Here is a 19575-nt window from a genome sequence, read left to right as displayed (position 1 = left end):
ATGCCCTCCAGTACTTCAACCAACTAGACAGTCTTAATGTGTGGGCAATGTGAGTCAGGTTATTTGACCATGGAGGGAATCAGACCTGTTCACATCTGACACGTGCTTGTCAACAGGGATTAATAATAATGAGCAGGAGCAGGGGCTCTCTTTGCTTTCCCTCTTCTCCCATCACTGCCCCACAACCCGGAGAGCCTTAAGCCAACTCTAGTATTCCCATTGCTGCCTGCAGTGATTCAGTCTTAACAATATAGAAGTATTTAACATTTGAGCAAAGTGCTAACATTGGAACTCTGGGAATAGGAACTGCATTGTCTTACAGGAAGGGAAACGGCAGTGCGTCGGAACGCCTGAGCTTTGCACGAGTTGGTTAAGTTTGATCAGATCTTCTCATGGCCACTGGGCAAAGCATCAATCATTCAAGGAATTAGATTATGGTATGGTGCTGTGCCTGAGGTGTGAATGCTATTGGACAATCTGTGAGCTGGTGTTTGACAATAGTTCTATAGAAGAGACCGCCTGGCCGTGTGAAGCTAAACTATGATCTGTGAGATGCTTTTGAAGGAAGTAAAAGAATGATGTTCATTGAAATTTTGCCATAGGGCAGGTTGTCAGAGTTGGAGAATAGAATATTTTTCAAGCTTGTGCATCAAATGGTCATTTTTTTTTACTCAGAGGCTGCTCGCAGTTTTGGAACTTTGCAGGTAGCAAAGAATGGACCATCCATTGTGGGCTCGGGATGTCAGGAAGAGTGTTGATCAAATGTGAAGTTCCCTTCCGTTGTGCCTTATATCTTGCCTCAGGCAGGCACTCTTAATATCCTCAGCTTCCCCTCATTCATACCGTGGACTTGCACTCAACATTAACTGGGATAAGCTGAATTCATCTACATGGGCCTACTGGTGGGGACTTTCTTTCACTGTTTGCTCTGGATTCCCCAAGTCAGAGTTAGGCCAGCTTTGTTCCACACTCTACTACACACGTCATGTTTGTGAGAAAGAAAAATACATTTATAATCACGGAGGATGTCTTTTGAAGGATTTTTCTTGAATATAAATTGTGCCTTAAATGTAAGCAACATTTCAAAGCAAAAGTGCCTTTGAACTAACTGCATCTGCTTCTCTGTTCTGTATATCATCCTTCATGTGTCCTTGGAGCTACCACATTGCTGTATAATCACTTTGGGCAATGTTTCTTTGAATTCAGCTCCTAAACCAAGAGACTGTATTGCCCAGACTGTAGAAAAGCTGACTGGGTATCTTCAATGTGTAAAAAGTTGATCATAAAGCCAAATTGATCATATAGCCTAAAATTGCACGTTATCATTTTTTTTCCTCCACAGAAAGAATAAAATTATATTTAAACAGTGCTTTTCAGAATCTCAGGACACAAGAAACGGAAGCAGCAGTTGGCCTTATGGCCACTTGAACCTGCTTGGTTCACTAAAGTTGCAGATGATCTTGTGTTTAAATCCACTTTCCCATCTGATCCCATATCCTCTGATTCCCTTGGAATCCAAAAATCTCTTGTACTCGGCTGTGAATGTAAGCAGTGACCCCAGCCTCTGGAAGAGAGAATTCCAAAGGTTCACAACCCAATGAGGAGGAAGTTCCTCCTCATCTCTGAACCCTTTTTCCAGACTCTCCAGCTTGAGGGAAACAGCCTCATGACATCTACCCATCTAATCCATTGCAGAATCTTGTATGTCTCATTTAGATCATCCTATCCTGAACTTTAGAGAGTTTAGGGCAATGTTACTCAATTTCTCCTTATAGGAGCCCTCATCCTAGGAATCAGCCAGTGACTCTATGTTGTACTGCCTCCAAGGCAAGTGTATCCTTCCTTGGGTTTGGAGACCAGAACAACACATGGTTACCCAGATGTGGTTTCACCAAATCTCTATATGATTCTACCAAGTCTTTCTTTTGCAATAAAGGCCACCACACCATTTACCTCCTAACTACACAGTTGCTTTCTGCATTTCAAGAATCAGCACACTGATATCCCAAAGTGCTTCACATTAAACAGCTGTTGAAAGACTAATTGCTGTTGTAATGATGATGACATCACCTGCTAAGGGAGATTCAACAGGTGCCAGAAGACCTCAAGGGTCTTGACGTGTGAGATCAGACAGGCTGTTTGGTTCTGGAAGACATTTCTCATCCTAAACCAAGGGGGCACAACTGACCAATTCTAGCGCTGGTAGCTAGTTGCAAATCCAGCACACCTGGGGACCATATGGCACATTTACAGAATAAGCCATAGGTAGACAGGGCTGTTTGTTCAGTGTATACAGTGCAATTGAACTGAGATCTTTAGTGAATACAGGCTGCTGGTTAGATCATTTGTTTCCCCAGGCAACAAACCCATTGCACTTGGTAGTCTCAGCTGGTCTCTGAGGTCTGAGTCTGCTCTGTTAGAAAACCTGATTATTAGGAAATGTAGATTGCAATTTTTGGTCTTTGAATACAGGTACTTTAATTACATAACAATATTGAGCAATACATCTCAAGTCATTTCACAGGACTGTTAAATTTTTCACCAAACCATTAGGGAATATGAGAGTAGGTGACCAAAAGCTTGGTCAGAGAAATGGGACTTAAGGGGTGTCTTAAAGGAGGAAAGGGAGGTTGAGGCGTGAAGATATTTAGAAAGGGAGTTTCAGGCAGCTGAAGGCACAGACCAATGGTGGAGCGATTAAATTCAGTGATGGTAAAGGAGCCAGAATTAGAGATGTCTCCAAGGGTTAGAGGGATGAGGAAGTAACAGTGATAGACCATGGAAGGATTTGAAATCAAGGAATGCTAAGTAGTCATGGATAAGGAAATAAAATGAATGATCTGTTAGACTATAGTGGTGTTGGAGGGGAGAATACTGGCTCAGACACCAAAATAATCTGAATAGTACTGTTAGGTTGTTTTGTATCTACTTGAAAAGAGGGATGGGTGCCTTAGCACCTCCACAGAAAGACAGCACTTTCGACGGTGCAGTAACGCAGGCGAAGTTGTGAGCTAAAATCTCTGCATGGACTCCAGCCCACATCCTGTTGATTTAGAGGCAAGAGTGCTGTTCACCCAATCTAGCAAGACAAAAGGGGCTGATTGTTATACTCCGTTAATACTTTGACAGAGGGAAATATGTTTTATTTTCTTCGGCTTCAGACTTCAACCAACAGTGGGAGCTATCAGAAACTCAGAGCAACATTCAAAATCCGCCTTCTCTTGGCGTTCTCTGGGCCAGCTGTTGTTGAAGTTTGTCCTCGTTGGCTCCTCGTCTCTATGCTCTTCCGGTGGTGCGGTAGCCTTCTGTGTGCTGCGCGAAGCCGGTGATCATGGCCGTCCTGTGCGCCCTGCGGACCGCTCGGGTAAGAATCACCTTCTGTCCGCTACCTTATCACCGATGAGCGGTTTTAATAAGACCCCGGCGGGGGAAAAATCACTTTAGAAAGCCGGAGACTGCGTGGGTAAAACGAATGTGCTGAGAGGGAATGATGGACAGCAAGGTTTGGCCAATCGAAAGAGGGCATTTGACGAGCGCTTGTTACCTGATTGGAGGGTTTCAGGTGCGATCCTCCCCCTCGGCCGGCGCGGATTGAATGGCGAGCAGGGAGATGGGCTGCAGGGCGGCCCAGCATCAAACAAAGGCAGTGTCTGGTGCTGTTCCGGCAGAAGGGACAGTAACCAAAGATTTTGGACAACCAGGAGAATTAGAGGGAGAGATTTTTTGTTCATTATGTGGTGAAATAGATTCAGAGGAATTGAACCTCTTCAATTTATAAAGGAGAAATCTGGTGGGGAAAGAGCGGGTGAAGCGAATTGGAGACACAAGAGACAGCAGATGCTGGAATCTGGGGCAACACACAAGGCGATGGAGGAACTCTTATAGGAGCTGGGACACATTGTATCCGTGCTGTATTGCTCTATGACTCTATAACTCAGCAGGTCAGGCAGCATCTGTGGAGGGAAATGGACAGTTGACGTTTCGGGTCAAGACCTTCATCTGGACCAGATGAAGGGTCTCGACCCGAAACGTCAACTGTCCATTTCCCTTCCTAAATGCGGCCTGACCTGCTGAGTTCCTCCACTGCCTTTTGTGTTGGAATTAATTGGAGAGCTCTTTTGAGGAGCTGGTGCAGGGATGATGGGCTGAATGTTCTCTGTTTTTTTTTACCCTGGACAGTTGTGGAGGCTGGATCATGAGAAGCATTTAAGGTGGAGGTAGATGAACTTTTGAAAGATCAGGGAACTGAGGATTTTAGGGAACTGGTACAAGAGAGGAGTTGAGGCCTGGGGCAGATCAACCATGATCATATTGAATGGTGGGGCAGGTTTGAGAGCCTGCGTGGCCTACTCCTGCTCCTGTTTTCCTATGTTCTTAAACTGATAGGCAAAATTGTATACTTTAAGTACAATGATTTTCACTTAATAATAATGCAAAGAACAATTTGAACTGTTCAGTTTGCAGAAGGTGCTTAATGATTATCAAACTCCTGCCAAAATGAATGTATGGTTTTAGGTAGGGTTATCTACCTGGACTGAGTTGCACACTTGGTTCCAATGATGTACTAATCCACGTGAGTGAGCAAGGGAATGAGCAAGTGAGCAAGGGAATCTCCTCCCTAATGTAGAGTTTGATTCTTGTACAGGCCTGTGTATTCTGCATCCTGCTTTGCTGGGGAAATCTTGATAGAGCTTGGGATCCAGTGCCTTTCCCTCTCTTTTTCTCATGCAGAAAGAGAAAGCCACTGGACACAGGGACCTTCCCAGCTTCACTACTAATGGAAGGGCCCTGGTAAAATACTACCATTTGAAGCACATTTGTTATTGGCCCTAAGAGTTACTTTGTCCCCTTCAAGGGAAGTGCCCCTGCTGAGGCATGTTTGAAATGAAGTGCTCAGTATGTGAGAAATGGCAAGCACAGGGCTGCACCCCCTCACTGCTTGCAAGTAAAATCAAGAAAACCCCAAAGGTATTTTTTTAATAATACACAAGAGGTTAACAAAATAAAAAGTTGGGCCAAAAGGTAACCCGTGTTTGGTGTAAGAAATGCCTGTCATTCTTCATGAACATATTTCAATGCAGATATTGTACAGTATTGGTTTATTATTGTCACTTGTACCGAGGTACAGTGAAAAGCTTGTCTTACAAACCGATTGTACAGGTCAATTCATTACACAGTGCAGTTACATTGAGTCAGTACAGAGTGCATTGATGTAGTACAGGGTAAAAACAATAATGGTACAAAGTGTCACAGCTACAGAGAAAGTGCAGTGCAATAAGGTGCAAGGTCACAAGATAGGTCATAAAGTCATAGTCCATCTCATCCTATAAGGGAAACGTTCATTAGTCTTATCACGGTGGGGTAGAAGCTGTCCTTAAGTCTGGTGGTACGTGCCCTCAGGCTCCTGTATCTTCTACCCGGTGGAAGAGGAGAGAATAGAGAATGTCCCGGGTGTGTGGGGTCTTTGATTATGCTGGCTACGGGAGAAGGGGATGAGCATAGAGAGAGAGGAGAGAAATATTAGGGGATTTAGCATCAGTCGCCATGCCCAGATAAAACATCTGTGAAAAGGGAAAGGAGCAAACTGAGCAGGTGTCTGACTCAAAGCTTGAGCGCTCTTTTCCCTTTTAGGAGATTAAGGATCTGCTGTTATTTCTAAATTTTAAGACCTGTTAAGAGCAGCAAGGGAAGAAAGATCAGAAGCCTTGACCATAATTTTTCAACCCTCTCTGACTACCGTGGTACAATTGTTTAAAAAAGGCAGGGATGGGCTAAGCAACTGAGCCCGTCAGATATGACCTGCTGCAAACAGATCCATACTGACTGACCCAGGCTCCTCTCAATGCTGATTTATGTATTCTCTCAATATGTCCTGCCACTGATACATCAACACTTAGAGAGGGATAAATTCTGACCAAACAGGTATAAAACTATTAAAGAGGATAATTTATTTGACGTAGTCTACATTAATTTTTAGCAAGGTTTTTGGCAAAGTCCCACATGCCAGACTGATCAGAAAAGTAAAAGCCCGTGACATCCAAGGGAGAGTGGCTCGAGGGAATGAGGTAAGTTAAGTGCTGTCAAGTTTCAGAAGGGGAACAGGGTGATCTTAACATCGTTAGATTTGGGTTAGCGATAGAAACAGAGGGGAGTGATTCAAAGTAACAATAATTAATTGAAGGAAGGCCAATTTCAATGAACTGAGAGTGGACCTGGCCCAGGTGGAGATTGGATCAGGACCCTCAGCTCCAGATTTTCTTTCGAGAAGTCTGAGGAGAGATTTGATGAAACTATATACAATGATGAGGGATCTGGACAGCGGATAGTGTTCCTGTTGGTGGAGGGGAGAGGACTGGAGGTCTCGGGTACAAAATAAAGGCGAGGAGAATGAAAGGTGTTGTGAAGAAAAACTTTTTACACAGCATGGGGTTGGAAATGTGGAACACACTGTAGACGTGGAGGAGGCAGGTCCCCCTGTGGTCTTCAGGACGGAGCTGGATAAACACCTCATGAAGAAAAATTTGCACAGCTCCAGAGAAAGTGCTAAGGACTGGGACCAGTGAGATGCTCTGGTAGAGAGCTGGCAGAGATACGATGGACTGAATGGCCTCTTTTTGTGCTGTAACCTTTCAACAATTCTATGAAATTGGATGCAAAATTGAAAGGAAGCAAAGAGCAATGGTTGATGGGTGTTTTTGTGTGTAGAAGTCCATTACCAGTGGGTTCCAATGGCCTCGGTGTTCGGTACCTGGCTTTTTGTGATACATCAGTGGTTTAAATAGAAGATGTGATTAAGAAATTTAAAATGATACAGAAATTGATAGCGTGATTGGTGGTGAGGAAGGCAGCTGGTGATTGTGGGAGCAATAGACTGTTCGGGTGGGCAGAAAGTGATGAATGAAATTCAATCCAGCCCTTTGGGGAGAGTGAGTGTTGCCCAGGATTATGGTCTTTAACTGTAATTAACGCTGAGGTAGCGTCACACTCTGGGAATGAAGTTAAGCTGCAGATGTACAAATGTAAAGATGAAGAGCTGTGTAAATCACGTAAGAGATTTTGGTCTTGTCTTCAGCAGATCTTCTCTACACAACCAGCCCAGGTTCTCCTATCTACACAACCAGCCCAGTTTCTCCACTCTTCTGGGGCAAGATTGATAGCAGCTGATAAAGAGCTTCTCGTAAAACTCCGGAAAAAGACGGGATACTCATTTACAAATTGTAAGAAGGCCTTGGAAAAGTTTAACAGTGACCTTCAACAGGTAGGTGAAAACTGAAGGGCTGAATGGTCCCCACTTGTATGTCTTATACTGTAAGACCCCATTATCACCCAAGCAGTAAATGACCATCATTGTGCACTTAAACCCCACCCCACCTGTCTTGGCTGTGTTATGGTTCCTTTGATGCCACCAGCTCTCCAGTACCTGGCCTCAAGGGGTCATTCTTCACTTACAGAACTTCACTGTAAGGTTCAGCAAGCTGCTCATTGAGGGAGGCATCATCAGCAAACCCAGCTCGATCGGAGCAGAAAACCCTGCTAATCTCTCTCCCTAATGCTGGTGTGTTTCAGCAGCCAGCAGTGACCCTGCTTAGCAGGAGCTAACTCCATACAGACCAAAAATCAAACTGGGAGCTCCTTGGTATATGGATCACACCAGAGTGTGCGGTGCACATAATGCACACTGTCTTGTAGCCACAGCTTTTAATTCTTCCAGTGATGATGCTATGAGTTTAACTTTAATATTCATTCAGCCAATAATGTATTGCAGAGTAGTTCATCCATAGTGAAGGAGCATACTGTATAACTTTAACAACAACAGTAATGTGCACCTTTAACACAGCAGAGCATCCCAACGTGCCTCGTGGGAGTATTACTAAACTACATTTGATAACAAGCCATATAAGGGGATATTAGGGAAGATGTCCACAAGCTTGGTCAAGATTTTAAGAAAGACTTGCATTTTGTGACCTCTCATGACCTTGGGACGTCCCAAAGTGCTTTTCAACTAAGTACTTTTGAGTGTGGCCACTGGTGTACTGCAGGAAGTCCACAAACTCCCACAAACAGCAAATGGTAATCTCTTTTAGTAATGCTGGTTGAGGAATAAATACTGGCTAGAAGATCGGGGAGAACTCCCCTTTCTTCCCCTACTTGAGAGAGCAGACAGGGCTTTGATGCAATCTCTCATCCAAACTAAATGGACCCAAATCCTTCCTCTTCTGTCAATTTCTGTGAAATTGCTGTCGCTTGGGGAATGTGTTCACAGGTGACAGGAGCCCCCGGTTACATCAATTCAAGCCACCATTCTCTGTGTGAGAGCCTAGATTGACGGCAGGCAATCTAACTGTCGAGGGCATTGTGCTTCAGACCTGTCAGTTACGATGAAAACACAGGAGACTGTGGAGGCTGTTATTTAGACAAAAAAACAGAACACTGGAGGAACTCAGCAGGTCAAGCAGCATCTGTGGAGGCAAAAGGTGTAAGTGAACGTTTCTGGTCTGATGCAGGGTCTCGACTTGCACCTTCTACCTTCACAGATGCTGCTTGACCTGCTGAGTTCCGCCAGTGTTCTGTTTTTTGTTCTATCAGTTGCAATCTTAGCTGGTTTCTTGTCATTTATTTGTTCATGCATTATGAATGTCATCAACAACGCTGGCATTTATTGCCTATCCCTAATTGCCCCTACACTGAAGAAACAGTTAAGAGCCAACTACAAGAGGTGGGTCAGGAGTTGCATGTTGGCCAGACCAGGTAAGGGTGGCGATTTCCTCCCCTGAAGAACCAGTTGGGATTTTACAACCCCAGTGGTTTTCTGGTTACTGTAAACCAGCCTTTTTTTAAATTTAAACTTCAGATTTCCTTTCATCACTAGTATTTAAATTCCCCACCAAACATGAAGGTCAGCAGTCCTGAACTCTGCTTGCTCGTCTAGTAACTACTATGCCACCGATCTCCTGAGAAGTGCTCAAAGCAGACAGTCACCTTTCCCAGGCCAGCCATTGAACCAGGAGTTCATGCTCCTGCTGGTTCTTATGTAGAACTACCAATGAAAAGCAGGAGGAGATGTAATGGTAACGTAGGAGGAAAGCACAATGTGCACCCTATTCCATCTTTGATCAATCAATTGATCAAATAATCTGCATTGCTTTCTGTTGGAGGCACTGAGTCCATTTTCAACTCATGGTTTTAAGAAAAGTTGATTTCCCTGTTGACATCAACTGCTTCAATAAACTTGTGCACTTGTTCTCTAGTCGTGTGATTTTAAAAATGAATGAGAAAAATTGTAAGAGCAGAATCCCCAATTCGAAACAAGACAGTTTCTACACTGGGAAATGGAAATAGAAAATGTGTGGCTGACTGTAATTGTCAGAGTCTGTCAGGGGAATCTCACACCACCATCTTCTCATGGGTGAAGCGGCTTATTGCTGGGTAACTGCTAGTCAATGTTGACTTCTTTTCAAAGGCTGAAGCCTGGCTGCATGAACAGGCCCATAAGGAAGGATGGAGTAAAGCTTCTAAACTGCAAGACCGGAAGACAAAGGAGGGTCTTATTGGATTGCTGCAGGATGGAAACTCGGCTGTACTGGTGGAGGTAAAGATGAACAACTTTTGGACAGATATTACTCTGTACACTAAATAGTAAGAAATGTTTTACAGAGTGCTACAGCACTGAAGGACTCTGCCTGTGTGGCCCTTTGAAAGAATTCTCCAGTTAGTCCCACAACCTGCACATTTTCCTTTTGAAGTACCATTGAACCCCTGTTCACGCGACCCATTAACAGGCTATGGTGTCTGTTCAAGTAGTGGACAGGAAAATTTCCTTTGAACTAATTAAAATGGGAAGCAGGAGGATCAGTAACCAGAAAATGTAGACTAAATAAAATTGAAGAACCAGACAGTTGACAATTTTTTATGGTGATGTTGAACATGCTGCCTGAAAGGACATTGGGAGCAGATTCAATAATAATTTTCAAAAGGAAATCAGACATGCTTTAAAAGAAGAAAACTGCAGGTCTTTAGGGAAAGAGCAGGGAAGTGGAACTCAAGTCAAGTTTATTGTCATGTGCACAAGTACAGTGAGATACCATAAGACATAGGAGCATAATTGGGCCATTCGGCCCATCGAGTCTGCTCCACCATTCAATCATGGGTGATTACTTTTCCCTCTCAACCCCATTCTCCTGCCTTCTCTCCGTCACCTTTGACGCCCTCACTAATCAAGAACCTATCAACCTCCGCTTTAAATATACCCAATGACTTGGCCTCCACAGCCGCCTGTGGCAATGAATTCCACAGATTCACCGCCCTCTGGCTAAAGAAATTCCTCCTCACCTCTGTTCTAAAGGAACGTCCTTCTATTCTGAGGCTGTGCCCTCTGGTCCTAGACTCTCCCACTACTGGAAACATCCTCTCCGCGTCCACTCTATCCAGGCCTTTCAATATTCGGTAGGTTTCAATGAGATCCCCCCCTCATCCTTCTAAACTCCAGTGACTACAGACCCAGAGCCATCAAACGCTCCTCATATGTTAACCCTTTTGTTCCCATGATCATTCTTGTAACCTCCTCTGGACTCTCTCCAGTGCCAGCACATCCTTCCTTCGATATGGAATACTCCAAATGTGGTCTGACCAACACCTTATAAAGCCTCAGCATTACATCCTTGCTTTTATATTCTTGTCCTCTCGAAATGAATGCTAACATTGCATTTGCCTTCCTTGCTGCCGACTCAACCTGCAAGTTAACCTTCAGGGAATCCTGCACTGGGACTCCCAAGTCCCTTTGCACCTCCAATTTCTGAATTCACTCCCCGTTTAGAAAACAGTCTACGCCTTTATTCCTTCTCCCAAAGTGCATGACCAGACACTTCCCTGCGCTGTGTTCCATCTGCCACTTCTTTGCCCATTCTCCCAACCTGTCCAAGTCCTTCTGCAGACCCCCTGCTTCCTCAACACCACCTGCCCCTCCACCTATCTTTGTATCATCCGCAAACTTGGCCACAAAGCCCTTAATACAGTTACAATGGAAAACTTGCAGCAGCAGCATCATAGGCATGTAAGTTCAGACAACACACAGAACATAAATTATACAAGGTAGTGAAGAAAAGGACTGCAAAATAGACACTAGTGCAAAAAAAACCCCATAATCAGAGACAAGACCATGGTGGTGCAAGAGGTGGTCTGTAGTGTTCTGTTCCTGAGGTAGGGTTAGGGTTGTGCAGGTCAGTTCAAGAACCTGATGGTTGTTGGGAATTATCTGTTCCTGAACCTGGTTAGTATGGGACTTCAGGCGTCTGTACCTCCTGCCCAATGGTAGCAGCGAGAAGATGGCGTGGCTCGGATGGTGGGGATCCTTGGTGATAGATGCTGCCTTCTTGAGGCAGCACCTCCTGTAGATACTGTCAGTTGTGGGGAGGGCCGTGCCCATGATGGACCAGGCTGTGTCCACTACTCCCTGCAGCCTCTTGCGTTCCTGTGCATTGAAATTTCTGTACCAGACCGTGATGCAACCAGTCAGGATACTTCCTACAGCGCATCTGTAGATGTTTGTGAGTGTTTTTGGTGCCATTCTAAATCTCCTTAAGCTTCTAAGAAAGTAGAGGTGCTGGCGTGCCTTCTTTGACTGCATCTATGTGCTGGGTCATCTATCGGTCATCTGAGATGTTAACGCCCACCTCTGACCCACCAATGAGAACTGGCACGTGGTTTCCTGACCTCCCCTTTCTGAAGTCGACGATTAGCTCCTAGGTTTTGTTGATGTTAAGCGAGAGGTTGTTATTGCGGCACCACTCAGCCAGGTGTTCTACCTCACTCCTGTACGCAGACTCAGCACCACCCGTGACTCGTGGAATAGCTGCTGACGACTGACCCTGGCGTGATGGGCTGAATGAACTCCTCTTGTGCTGTACGATGTCAAGTGAACGTTTTTGGAATAAAATATTTCTTCCCTCACAGGTGAATTGTGAAACTGACTTTGTTGCCAGGAATGTGAAGTTCCAGCAGTTGGTACAGCAGGCAGCCGTTGCCACAATGGAACATTGTCGCTCCAAGCAGGCAAACACCATTGATTATGCCAAGGTTTGTCTATGTTTCTGTCTCTCTTTCCAGCAGATACGTCTTTGCCAGCAGATACCCATCACTGTTGTTTGAGCCTTCAGTCTAAAAGACTGAGCAGTCCATACCTGCAGGGCTGCTTTTGGTTTGATCTTGATACCCACACTGATCAGACGCATTCTATTTAAGCCCAGAGGGCACAGGTGCAGACTGGCAGTCCAGGTTTAAGGGCCCTCCGAGTGGGAAACAGGTGGAGTTTAACTGGCTAAACCTGCACAGTTCAACTGCTTGGAGCATTAGGAAAACCTCTCCTTGCTGGTCCAGCCAGTACCACACCATCTACAGGGCATTCCCTTGTAGGGTTGTGTGAACCTGCATTTGAAGGATCCAGCTTCCACTGGCTGCTCAAGCCTTGGGGGTCCTTTTAGTTGCATAGAGTGTCTGGTTAACTATTAGCAATACCCTGGAGTGTTGGTTCCGACATGGAGTGACTGGGTCACAGCAGCTACCAACTCGCTGTAAGAGAAGAGATTTTTAGGGTTGGTTGCATTTTCCATTCTTCATTATTAAGCACCAGTGGCTTTCCACAATAACCTGAACTCAGCAAATACAGAAACACAGGAGGAAATAGAAACAGACACAGCACTTCAGGCAGCATATGAGGAAAGGCAGAGTTAACATTTCAGGTTGATGAACTGCTAATGAAAGGTCATTGACCTGAAACACAAATTCTGTTTCACTCTTGACAAATGCTGCCTGACCTGTTGAGCACTTTTTGTTTTTATTTCAAATTTCCAGCAACTGCAGTATTTTATTCTTTGAATGCTGGGAGGAATGCCTACCCTGCCACCTAAGATACAATGTCCCAGGGATTTCTGCAAAGTTTGATGTCCCCTGTGAGTTCCCCAGAAGACGTTCTGGAAATTTGCTGTACTATTAGGGATTGACCACTTTTCCTTCCAACACCCTTTGCCATCCTTGTATCGAGGCAGCTTTAGATTGTTCAGTCTTTTCCTCTGGGGGAAATGTATTATAATACCAATGTACTGGTGTCACAAAGTAATGGCAGGAGGTTTCAGACCTAAAATGTACCAAGTGGAAGCCCTTAACTGCCACTGAGAGAGAGAAGAGGGGAAATGGTATCACAGGTCATTCTGGGCTGCTCTCAATAAGCCCCTTCATTCTGTCCTGCAGCTGAAACTTTTTGCCTAAAGGATGGGTTGAGATGGCATTTCCAATTATAAATTTGTGTATATTAAAAGTTTCCTAATTACTTTGCAGAGTTCCCTTATGGCTGAAGAAATAAAGCAATTGAAAACAAGTTTAGACAGTCATGCTCTTGCTGACCAGCTCGCCCTGGCTATTGGTAAGGTTGGAAGTGCAATCCCGGCTGTGAGCTGTTTTGCTTTTTTCTTTGGGTGACGCAGGGATCTGTATTCTTGGCAAATTGCAAGTTTCTCCACTATTTTGGACGAGAATACGAAGGTGCCCGTGGTTTAGTGCAGATTCTTGGGGGAAGGAGAGACTGAGGACAAGAGAAAGGTTTTCATTTCACATCCTTGGCACTGCAAAAAACTGTATCAAAAGCACAACATAGGATGTACTGTAGGAAATGTCACATGGGGAGGCAAAGACTCTGCAGGAGAAAATGAATTCGAGTGGGAGACTAAAGAGTCTTGGTTTCAGTGTGCGGGGGAAAAGGAGAGGAACGTTAATGGGAGTGATGTTTGTAGTATCTACAAAATGTGGAGATGCACTTGAGGTTGTGATGGAGGGGAAGAGACTAAAAGTAAAGAATGTTCAGAAGGTTGGGCTTCGTCCACCTGGTATTAACATCAGGTACAAGATGTGTTGAAGTAGTTAGCACATGATAATTTAAGGAGGTTGGGAAGTGAAGGGGGGGGCGGTGGTGGGGTGTGGTGGAATACATCAAGATGCAGGTCTTGATATATTCCAATACACCCCCATTGCTTCCCAACCTCAAATTATCACGTGCTAAAGCTGACCATTATGTTCAAATTCTGGTTTGTAACATACAGTTTCCTCAGTAATATCCTCTTCCCAATCCAGAGATCTCAGTTTACTCGAAATTTAAGTCATCTTGCTTTTTACAAACATTTTAACCTTTCCTTTTTCTTAAAAAAAATCCTTTAAGGTAACCTTGGAGAGAATATGGCAATCAGAAGAGCTGCCTGGGTGGCTGTGCCATCTGACTGGCACATTGGCACATATGTTCACAGAGAGCTGTCAGCAGATAACACGTCCCTCGCAAAGATGATGTTTGGAAAATATGGCGCATTGGTGATCTACAGGGCTCTTGAACAGAATCCCAAAGTAAACCTCTCTGAACTAGGTCGCAGGTTAGGACAGCATATTGTGGGAATGATGCCTCAATCTGTGGGCTCAATGGATGACCCGCCTGGTGACGATTCAGAGACCAAGATGTTGGCTCAGCCGTTCCTGCTGGACCCTGGCACAACGGTGGGGCAGTTCCTGCAGAGGAGCGGAGTGTCAGTATTGGACTTTGTACGGTACGAATGTGGCGAAGTAGCCAAGGTGGCAGAGAGCATATAGTTAGAATATTGTAGTGCATTGAGAAAAGAATAACACTTTTTCATTGTCCATTTCCAGATGTTAGAATAAAATAACAATCTTCAACCTATTTAGTGAGGACTAATCAGTCTCTTTTTCTCTTCCTCTCGCTTTAAACAAGCTAGGGAGAAACTGGTTGCTCATTTCCCTCTTAAGTTATGTGCTTCGGGCTGGGATAGTTTTAAGAAATCCAATGTAAGTGATCATTCCTCATTGTGAGGCTGGACTGGCTTTAGGGGTGACTGGGTGGGCCAAGGTCACCACAGTCAAACACAACGTCCGGGCATGAACTTTCGAGCACAGGTCATTGGCTAGTGATGGGCGTCAGGAACCTTGGCTGATGTTATCTGACCTGAGCCCAGGGACACTGAGGTAATCATTAGTTCCCTCGCCAGTAGCCAGATTGAAATCAGCTAGGTCAGCCTGAACCAGAGGTTAAAAGGTATGTAAAGGTATTTATTCAACAGCTTTTACCACTCTAGGATATCCCAAAGACACTTACCAGTCCAATGGAACTGCAGTTCCTATTGTAACACTGGAAACATTTAATCTGTACAGTGCAAGTTCTCACAATCACTAATGAAATGAATGACCACACTGTCTGTTTTAATAGTGTTGGCTGAGAGATTTAACTATTGGCTCTAGGACTTGCAGACAACCTCCCTGCACTCCCATGCACTGTTTTGTGGGATCTTTAACATCCACCTGACAGGGCAGATTGGACCTTGGTTTAAAAGATACTTTATCTAACAAGAGCACAGTGCTGCACAGGGAATGTCAGCCTGGCTTCTACTGTTTTCTCCTGGAGATGAGTCAGATGAGAATACTATCCACTGAGTCATGACAGAAGCTGGGACCTTTTGGATTGTATTACTGACTTTCACACTGGACAATGCAATCACCAATGAACTGATCGAACTAAATGTGGCTAATTGCTATTCTCTCTTTCAGTTCAGCAGTGCACAAATATTTACGTTCACACTGTCAATATGGTAGCAGGATTATATGTTATGCAGCTGTCTTCAGTGCATGATATCAACAGTTTGTTAGCCAGTAGATAACAAAAGGTGAGCTCAGCTTCTCAGGAAATAATAAGCAGTCAAATAAAGTCCAACAACAGGTGCATGCTTCAGACCTGCTGTGGTTAATGCTGTGTTAACTGATCAAAGTCACCACTTAAAAAGATAGAATTATTGTGGGCCCTTGTCTGTACAGTGAAGGGAATGGGAGGCAAATCCTCAATTCTGACCACACTGTGTTTGGCACTGACACTAGGTGTAAAAACAGAGACAAAATATTCATTTTCCCATTAAGGAGATTCCCTGTTCTAATGAACAAGGCTGTTTTCTCTTCTTCCCCTTTTCAGTCATAGCAACAGCTGACACATGGCTGTAAGCCATTTCATTGTTAATTATCAATATTGTGTTATTACAGCACAGCCGTAACCTGGTTTTTTACCAAGTAAGTGACTTATCCCTCAAAGATACCAAGGCCATTTATGCTCCAGCCCATGCAGTAACCCCACCCCCCCCCCAACCCCTGAGTTTAGTTAATGACACATGCAGTAGGAATGTTATCATTTGCCAGAGAAATTTAAAACCACCTTTAATTAGCACCATATTAACACCCAGGTGTATAACCTGTGACCAAAAATCTCTCAGCTCAGATTTGTCCAACATTGACATCTGTGCAAAAACTGCTAAGTGTTTAAGTTACAGTGGAGTGAACACAGACAAATTGATGGCTTTGAAACAATTTTTATTTGCCACTGTTAATGAGTGAAGACACAATGGAAACAGTTTTTTGAAATCCCATCCCCAATGTGCTGGGGTAGAAGCTGGGTGTCGACTAATTTTTAATAAATACACAAGTTGCTTTAGCAAGAAATATGATGTTTAGAATTTGAAACTAACAGAGCAAAAAACTGTCAGCACAGTTTATGCAGCTTTTTCCAACTTCAATTGCCAAGCTCACCCATTCCACTCAGTGCAGGACCAAACAGCCTCTTAATGTTAGTGTTAAGTGCGTTACATAGGATAAGGGAGAGTGTATAAATTGGGAGAGGTTCTACTGTTGCTGTATAAGTTGTTGGTCAGATTTCATCTGGAATAATGAGAGGAGTTTGAGAACATTATTGTCCAATCCAGTTGTAACAAAATCCAAGAGATTCTAAAGTTTTAGGCCTGCCAGTTTCTTGTGTCATTAGGAAAAATCCCACAACCAAAACATTTTTGCGACATTTATTGCTCTTGGAGCCTCTTTAACTTGCGTGTCCATCATTGAACATTTGAATGCATGTTTAAAATCAAGCAACTGCTAACTTTCTCCAAAAATGTAAATGGCATTGTAGGTGGGTCTGAGCCAAAGATACCCAAATGATTAAATTATTTAACTGAATTGAGGGAAACTGCCTGGTTCCAGGGGCAAACATAATGAGCAACTTGCACTCCTTGCAAATTTCAGTAATTCAGGGAAGAGTGAGAAAGAATGGCTCAATTTCTCAGGAAAGGCAATTTAATTGAAGTTTTAAGAATTTGAATCAAATGGGTTACAGTCTCCAAGGTCTGAGCTGTACTGCCAAATTCTTCCCCTCACCAGAATTTGGGACAAAATAAATGCAAAAATATCTGCAGCCTGAGGTTATGATTTTAATTCTAGAATTGAGAACAGTGGTGATCGGACAGTAAACTGGCTGCAAACACTAACCTGGCCACCATCTGCACACGGGCTGCCTGTTGACTGTCTGCAGACTATTTGCGAGCTGGCTGCATGTGGGCCACTGCAGACCATGTTGCAAGCTGTCTGCATGCGAGCTGGCTGCCATCTGCGGACCATTTACGAGCCGGCTGCTGGCTCTGACCTGGCTACCATCTGCACGTGAGCTGGCTGCAGACTATTTGCGAGCTGTCTGCACACGGGCCACTGCAGAATATGTTGCAAGCTGTCTGTGGACCATTTGCGAACCGGCTGCTGGCTCTGACCTGGCTACCATCTGCACGCGAGCTGGCTGTGGACTGCCTGCAGACAGTTTGTGACCTACTTGTTGCCTGCAAGCTGAGCTACATTGCAAGCTTTCTGCTTGCTGACGATGAGCTACCAGTTGCTGTTTGCCACTGCTGGTCTACGTTCATTGTTTGTTTTCAGACCTGTTCATCACTTGCTCTCCTTATTACCCAATTAGATCCTACTAGTTCAAAAGGCCTTTCTCAAAACATGCTTTTTTCAAATCCAGAAATTAAGTTTCTGCACTTAAAAAAAAATGACATCCCAACAAATGGTGAAAGGGTCAAACAATATTATGGAGATAAGAAAGAAATTGCATTTATATAGTGCCTTTAACAACCTCTCCCACTATTGTACCTAGTGTCACCCTGGATTCTGGTGTCCAAATCCCACAGATCATTACTTGTATAGATCAGGGTTTTGTACCAAAAGTTTAGGCTTAGGAATTTCAAGAGATGGAAGACATGACATTGTATTTATTTGACATCAGTAATATTTTGTGTTGTAATCCAAGAGATCATTCCCTGCTCCTGAAAAATGAATTGGCATTATTATCTGACAGGGGGTTTGGTATTGGTATATTATTGTCACTTGTACCAAGGTACAGTGAAAAACCTGTCTTGCATACTGATTGTACAGGTCAGTTCATTACACAGTGCAGTTACATTGAGTTAGTACAGAGTACATTGATATAGTACAGGTAAAAACAATAAAAGTGTCACAGCTACAGACAAAGCGCAGTGCAATAAGTGCAATGTCACAACAAAGTCGATTGTGAGGTCATGGTCCATCTTATTGTATAAAAAGGGAACTGTTCAATAGTCTTATCACAGTGGGGTAGAAGCTGTCCTTAAGTCTGGTGGGACGTGCCCTCAGGCACCTGTATCTTCTACCCGATGGAAGTGGAGAGAATGTCCTGGGGTGGGTGGGGTCTTTGATTGTGCCGGCTGCTACACCAAGACAGCGAGAGGTAAAGACAGAGTCCATGGAGGGGAGGCTGCTTTCAGTAATGCGCTGAGCTGTGTCCACAACTCTCTGCAGTTTCTTGCGGTCCTGGGCAGAGCAGTTGCCGTCCCAAGCTGTGATGCATCTGGATAGGATGCTTTCTATGGTGCATCAGTAAATGTTGGTGAGGGTCAAAGGGGATAAAACAGGAACAACAGACAAGTTGCTGGAATGACATTCCTCGATTAGGGAGACAGAATCTTAACGAGAATCAAGTGGGCTAAAAGAATTCTTCATGCCAGGATATGTATTCCTGCAGAAGGCCTTAAATGGAGATTTGATAGAATTTAAAGGGGAGTTCAATATTTGGGAAGAAAGGGCCGTCATGGATGTGGAGCTAGGTGGGGCTGCTGTGTTATTCCATGGTCCTCCTTTATGATACAACAGCTTGGGTAACTTTAAGTAAATGAAAAGGGTTAATATTTGCTTTATAATTGGAGGTAGAGTTTCTATTGAACGCTTTGCAGAGTAGATGGTGTTTGTTTCCTTTCCTGGACAGTTGGGTGGTTTGGAGAAATTCCCTAAACTAAAGCGAGAGGAAGTTTCAGTGCAGTAACTCATGATCCAGTTGGCAGATGCAGAAGTGGCACAGCAAATGTTATCCAGTTCTCCATCTTTTAGAACATTCCTTTTGACTTCTTCAAGTTTACCTGTTTCCAGCTGGGCATTGCAACAAACACATCTCTTGACAGGCCAAAAACCAGTTTGAAATCTTGGTCTGTCAGGAAGTCCTGCAAAGGAAGTTTATGTGCTCAATTTGATTGTTTTCCAGCCCTCTAACTTCTTCACCCTGCAGCATTGGGCATCCTTTGGAAAAATCTGATCTTTTTGGGTTCTTTAATGACCCAGATTTGGCTTTGTCATTGATAGCTTCCTCCCCACAAGAAATAACTTTTCTTTCCCTAGATCTAATGGCCTTTGTCTTTC

The 19575-nt window shown here is 44.0% G+C and overlaps 2 protein-coding genes across 9 annotated transcripts in view; one reads left to right on the top strand and one right to left on the bottom strand.

Moving 5' to 3' along the window:
• The first annotated feature begins 3252 nt into the window (after positions 1–3252).
• Positions 3253–14710, top strand: tsfm (Ts translation elongation factor, mitochondrial). Of its 2 annotated transcripts, none has more exons than XM_052009735.1 (6): positions 3253–3364; positions 7073–7258; positions 9461–9589; positions 11950–12072; positions 13330–13414; positions 14204–14710. In XM_052009735.1, the coding sequence occupies exons 1-6, from the start codon at positions 3332–3334 to the stop codon at positions 14620–14622; spliced, it is 975 nt and encodes a 324-aa protein (XP_051865695.1). In that variant the 5' UTR covers positions 3253–3331; the 3' UTR covers positions 14623–14710. The 2 variants fall into 2 exon arrangements, with proteins under 2 accessions (XP_051865695.1, XP_051865696.1); XM_052009736.1 differs by having other exon boundaries at positions 3273–3364; positions 7076–7258.
• The window catches only part of avil (advillin), a 63885-nt gene continuing 56438 nt past the window's right edge, over positions 12129–19575 (bottom strand). For 5 of the 7 annotated variants that reach the window (XM_052009726.1, XM_052009731.1, XM_052009725.1 and 2 more), the window contains one exon: positions 16153–19379. In XM_052009726.1, the coding sequence (XP_051865686.1) occupies positions 19266–19379 (114 nt within the window). In that variant the 3' untranslated portion in view covers positions 16153–19265. Of the gene's footprint in view, positions 12565–16150; positions 19380–19575 lie in introns of those variants that run through there. The other 2 variants (XM_052009728.1, XM_052009732.1) reach the window with 2 other exon arrangements.

The sequence above is a fragment of the Pristis pectinata genome, chromosome X, assembly GCF_009764475.1.
Source record: "Pristis pectinata isolate sPriPec2 chromosome X, sPriPec2.1.pri, whole genome shotgun sequence".
In the NCBI taxonomy this organism is placed as follows: Eukaryota; Metazoa; Chordata; class Chondrichthyes; order Rhinopristiformes; family Pristidae; genus Pristis; species Pristis pectinata.
This window is presented reverse-complemented; position numbering and strand designations above follow the sequence as displayed.

Excerpts from the sequence above, each read along its gene's own strand:
- tsfm (XM_052009735.1), top strand. The coding sequence starts at position 3,332 with ATGGCCGTCCTGTGCGCCCTGCGGACCGCTCGG. Across the intron at positions 3,365-7,072 it reads GCGCCCTGCGGACCGCTCGG|CAGATCTTCTCTACACAACC; the intron begins GTAAGAATCACC and ends TCTTGTCTTCAG. Across the intron at positions 12,073-13,329 it reads ACACCATTGATTATGCCAAG|AGTTCCCTTATGGCTGAAGA; the intron begins GTTTGTCTATGT and ends ATTACTTTGCAG.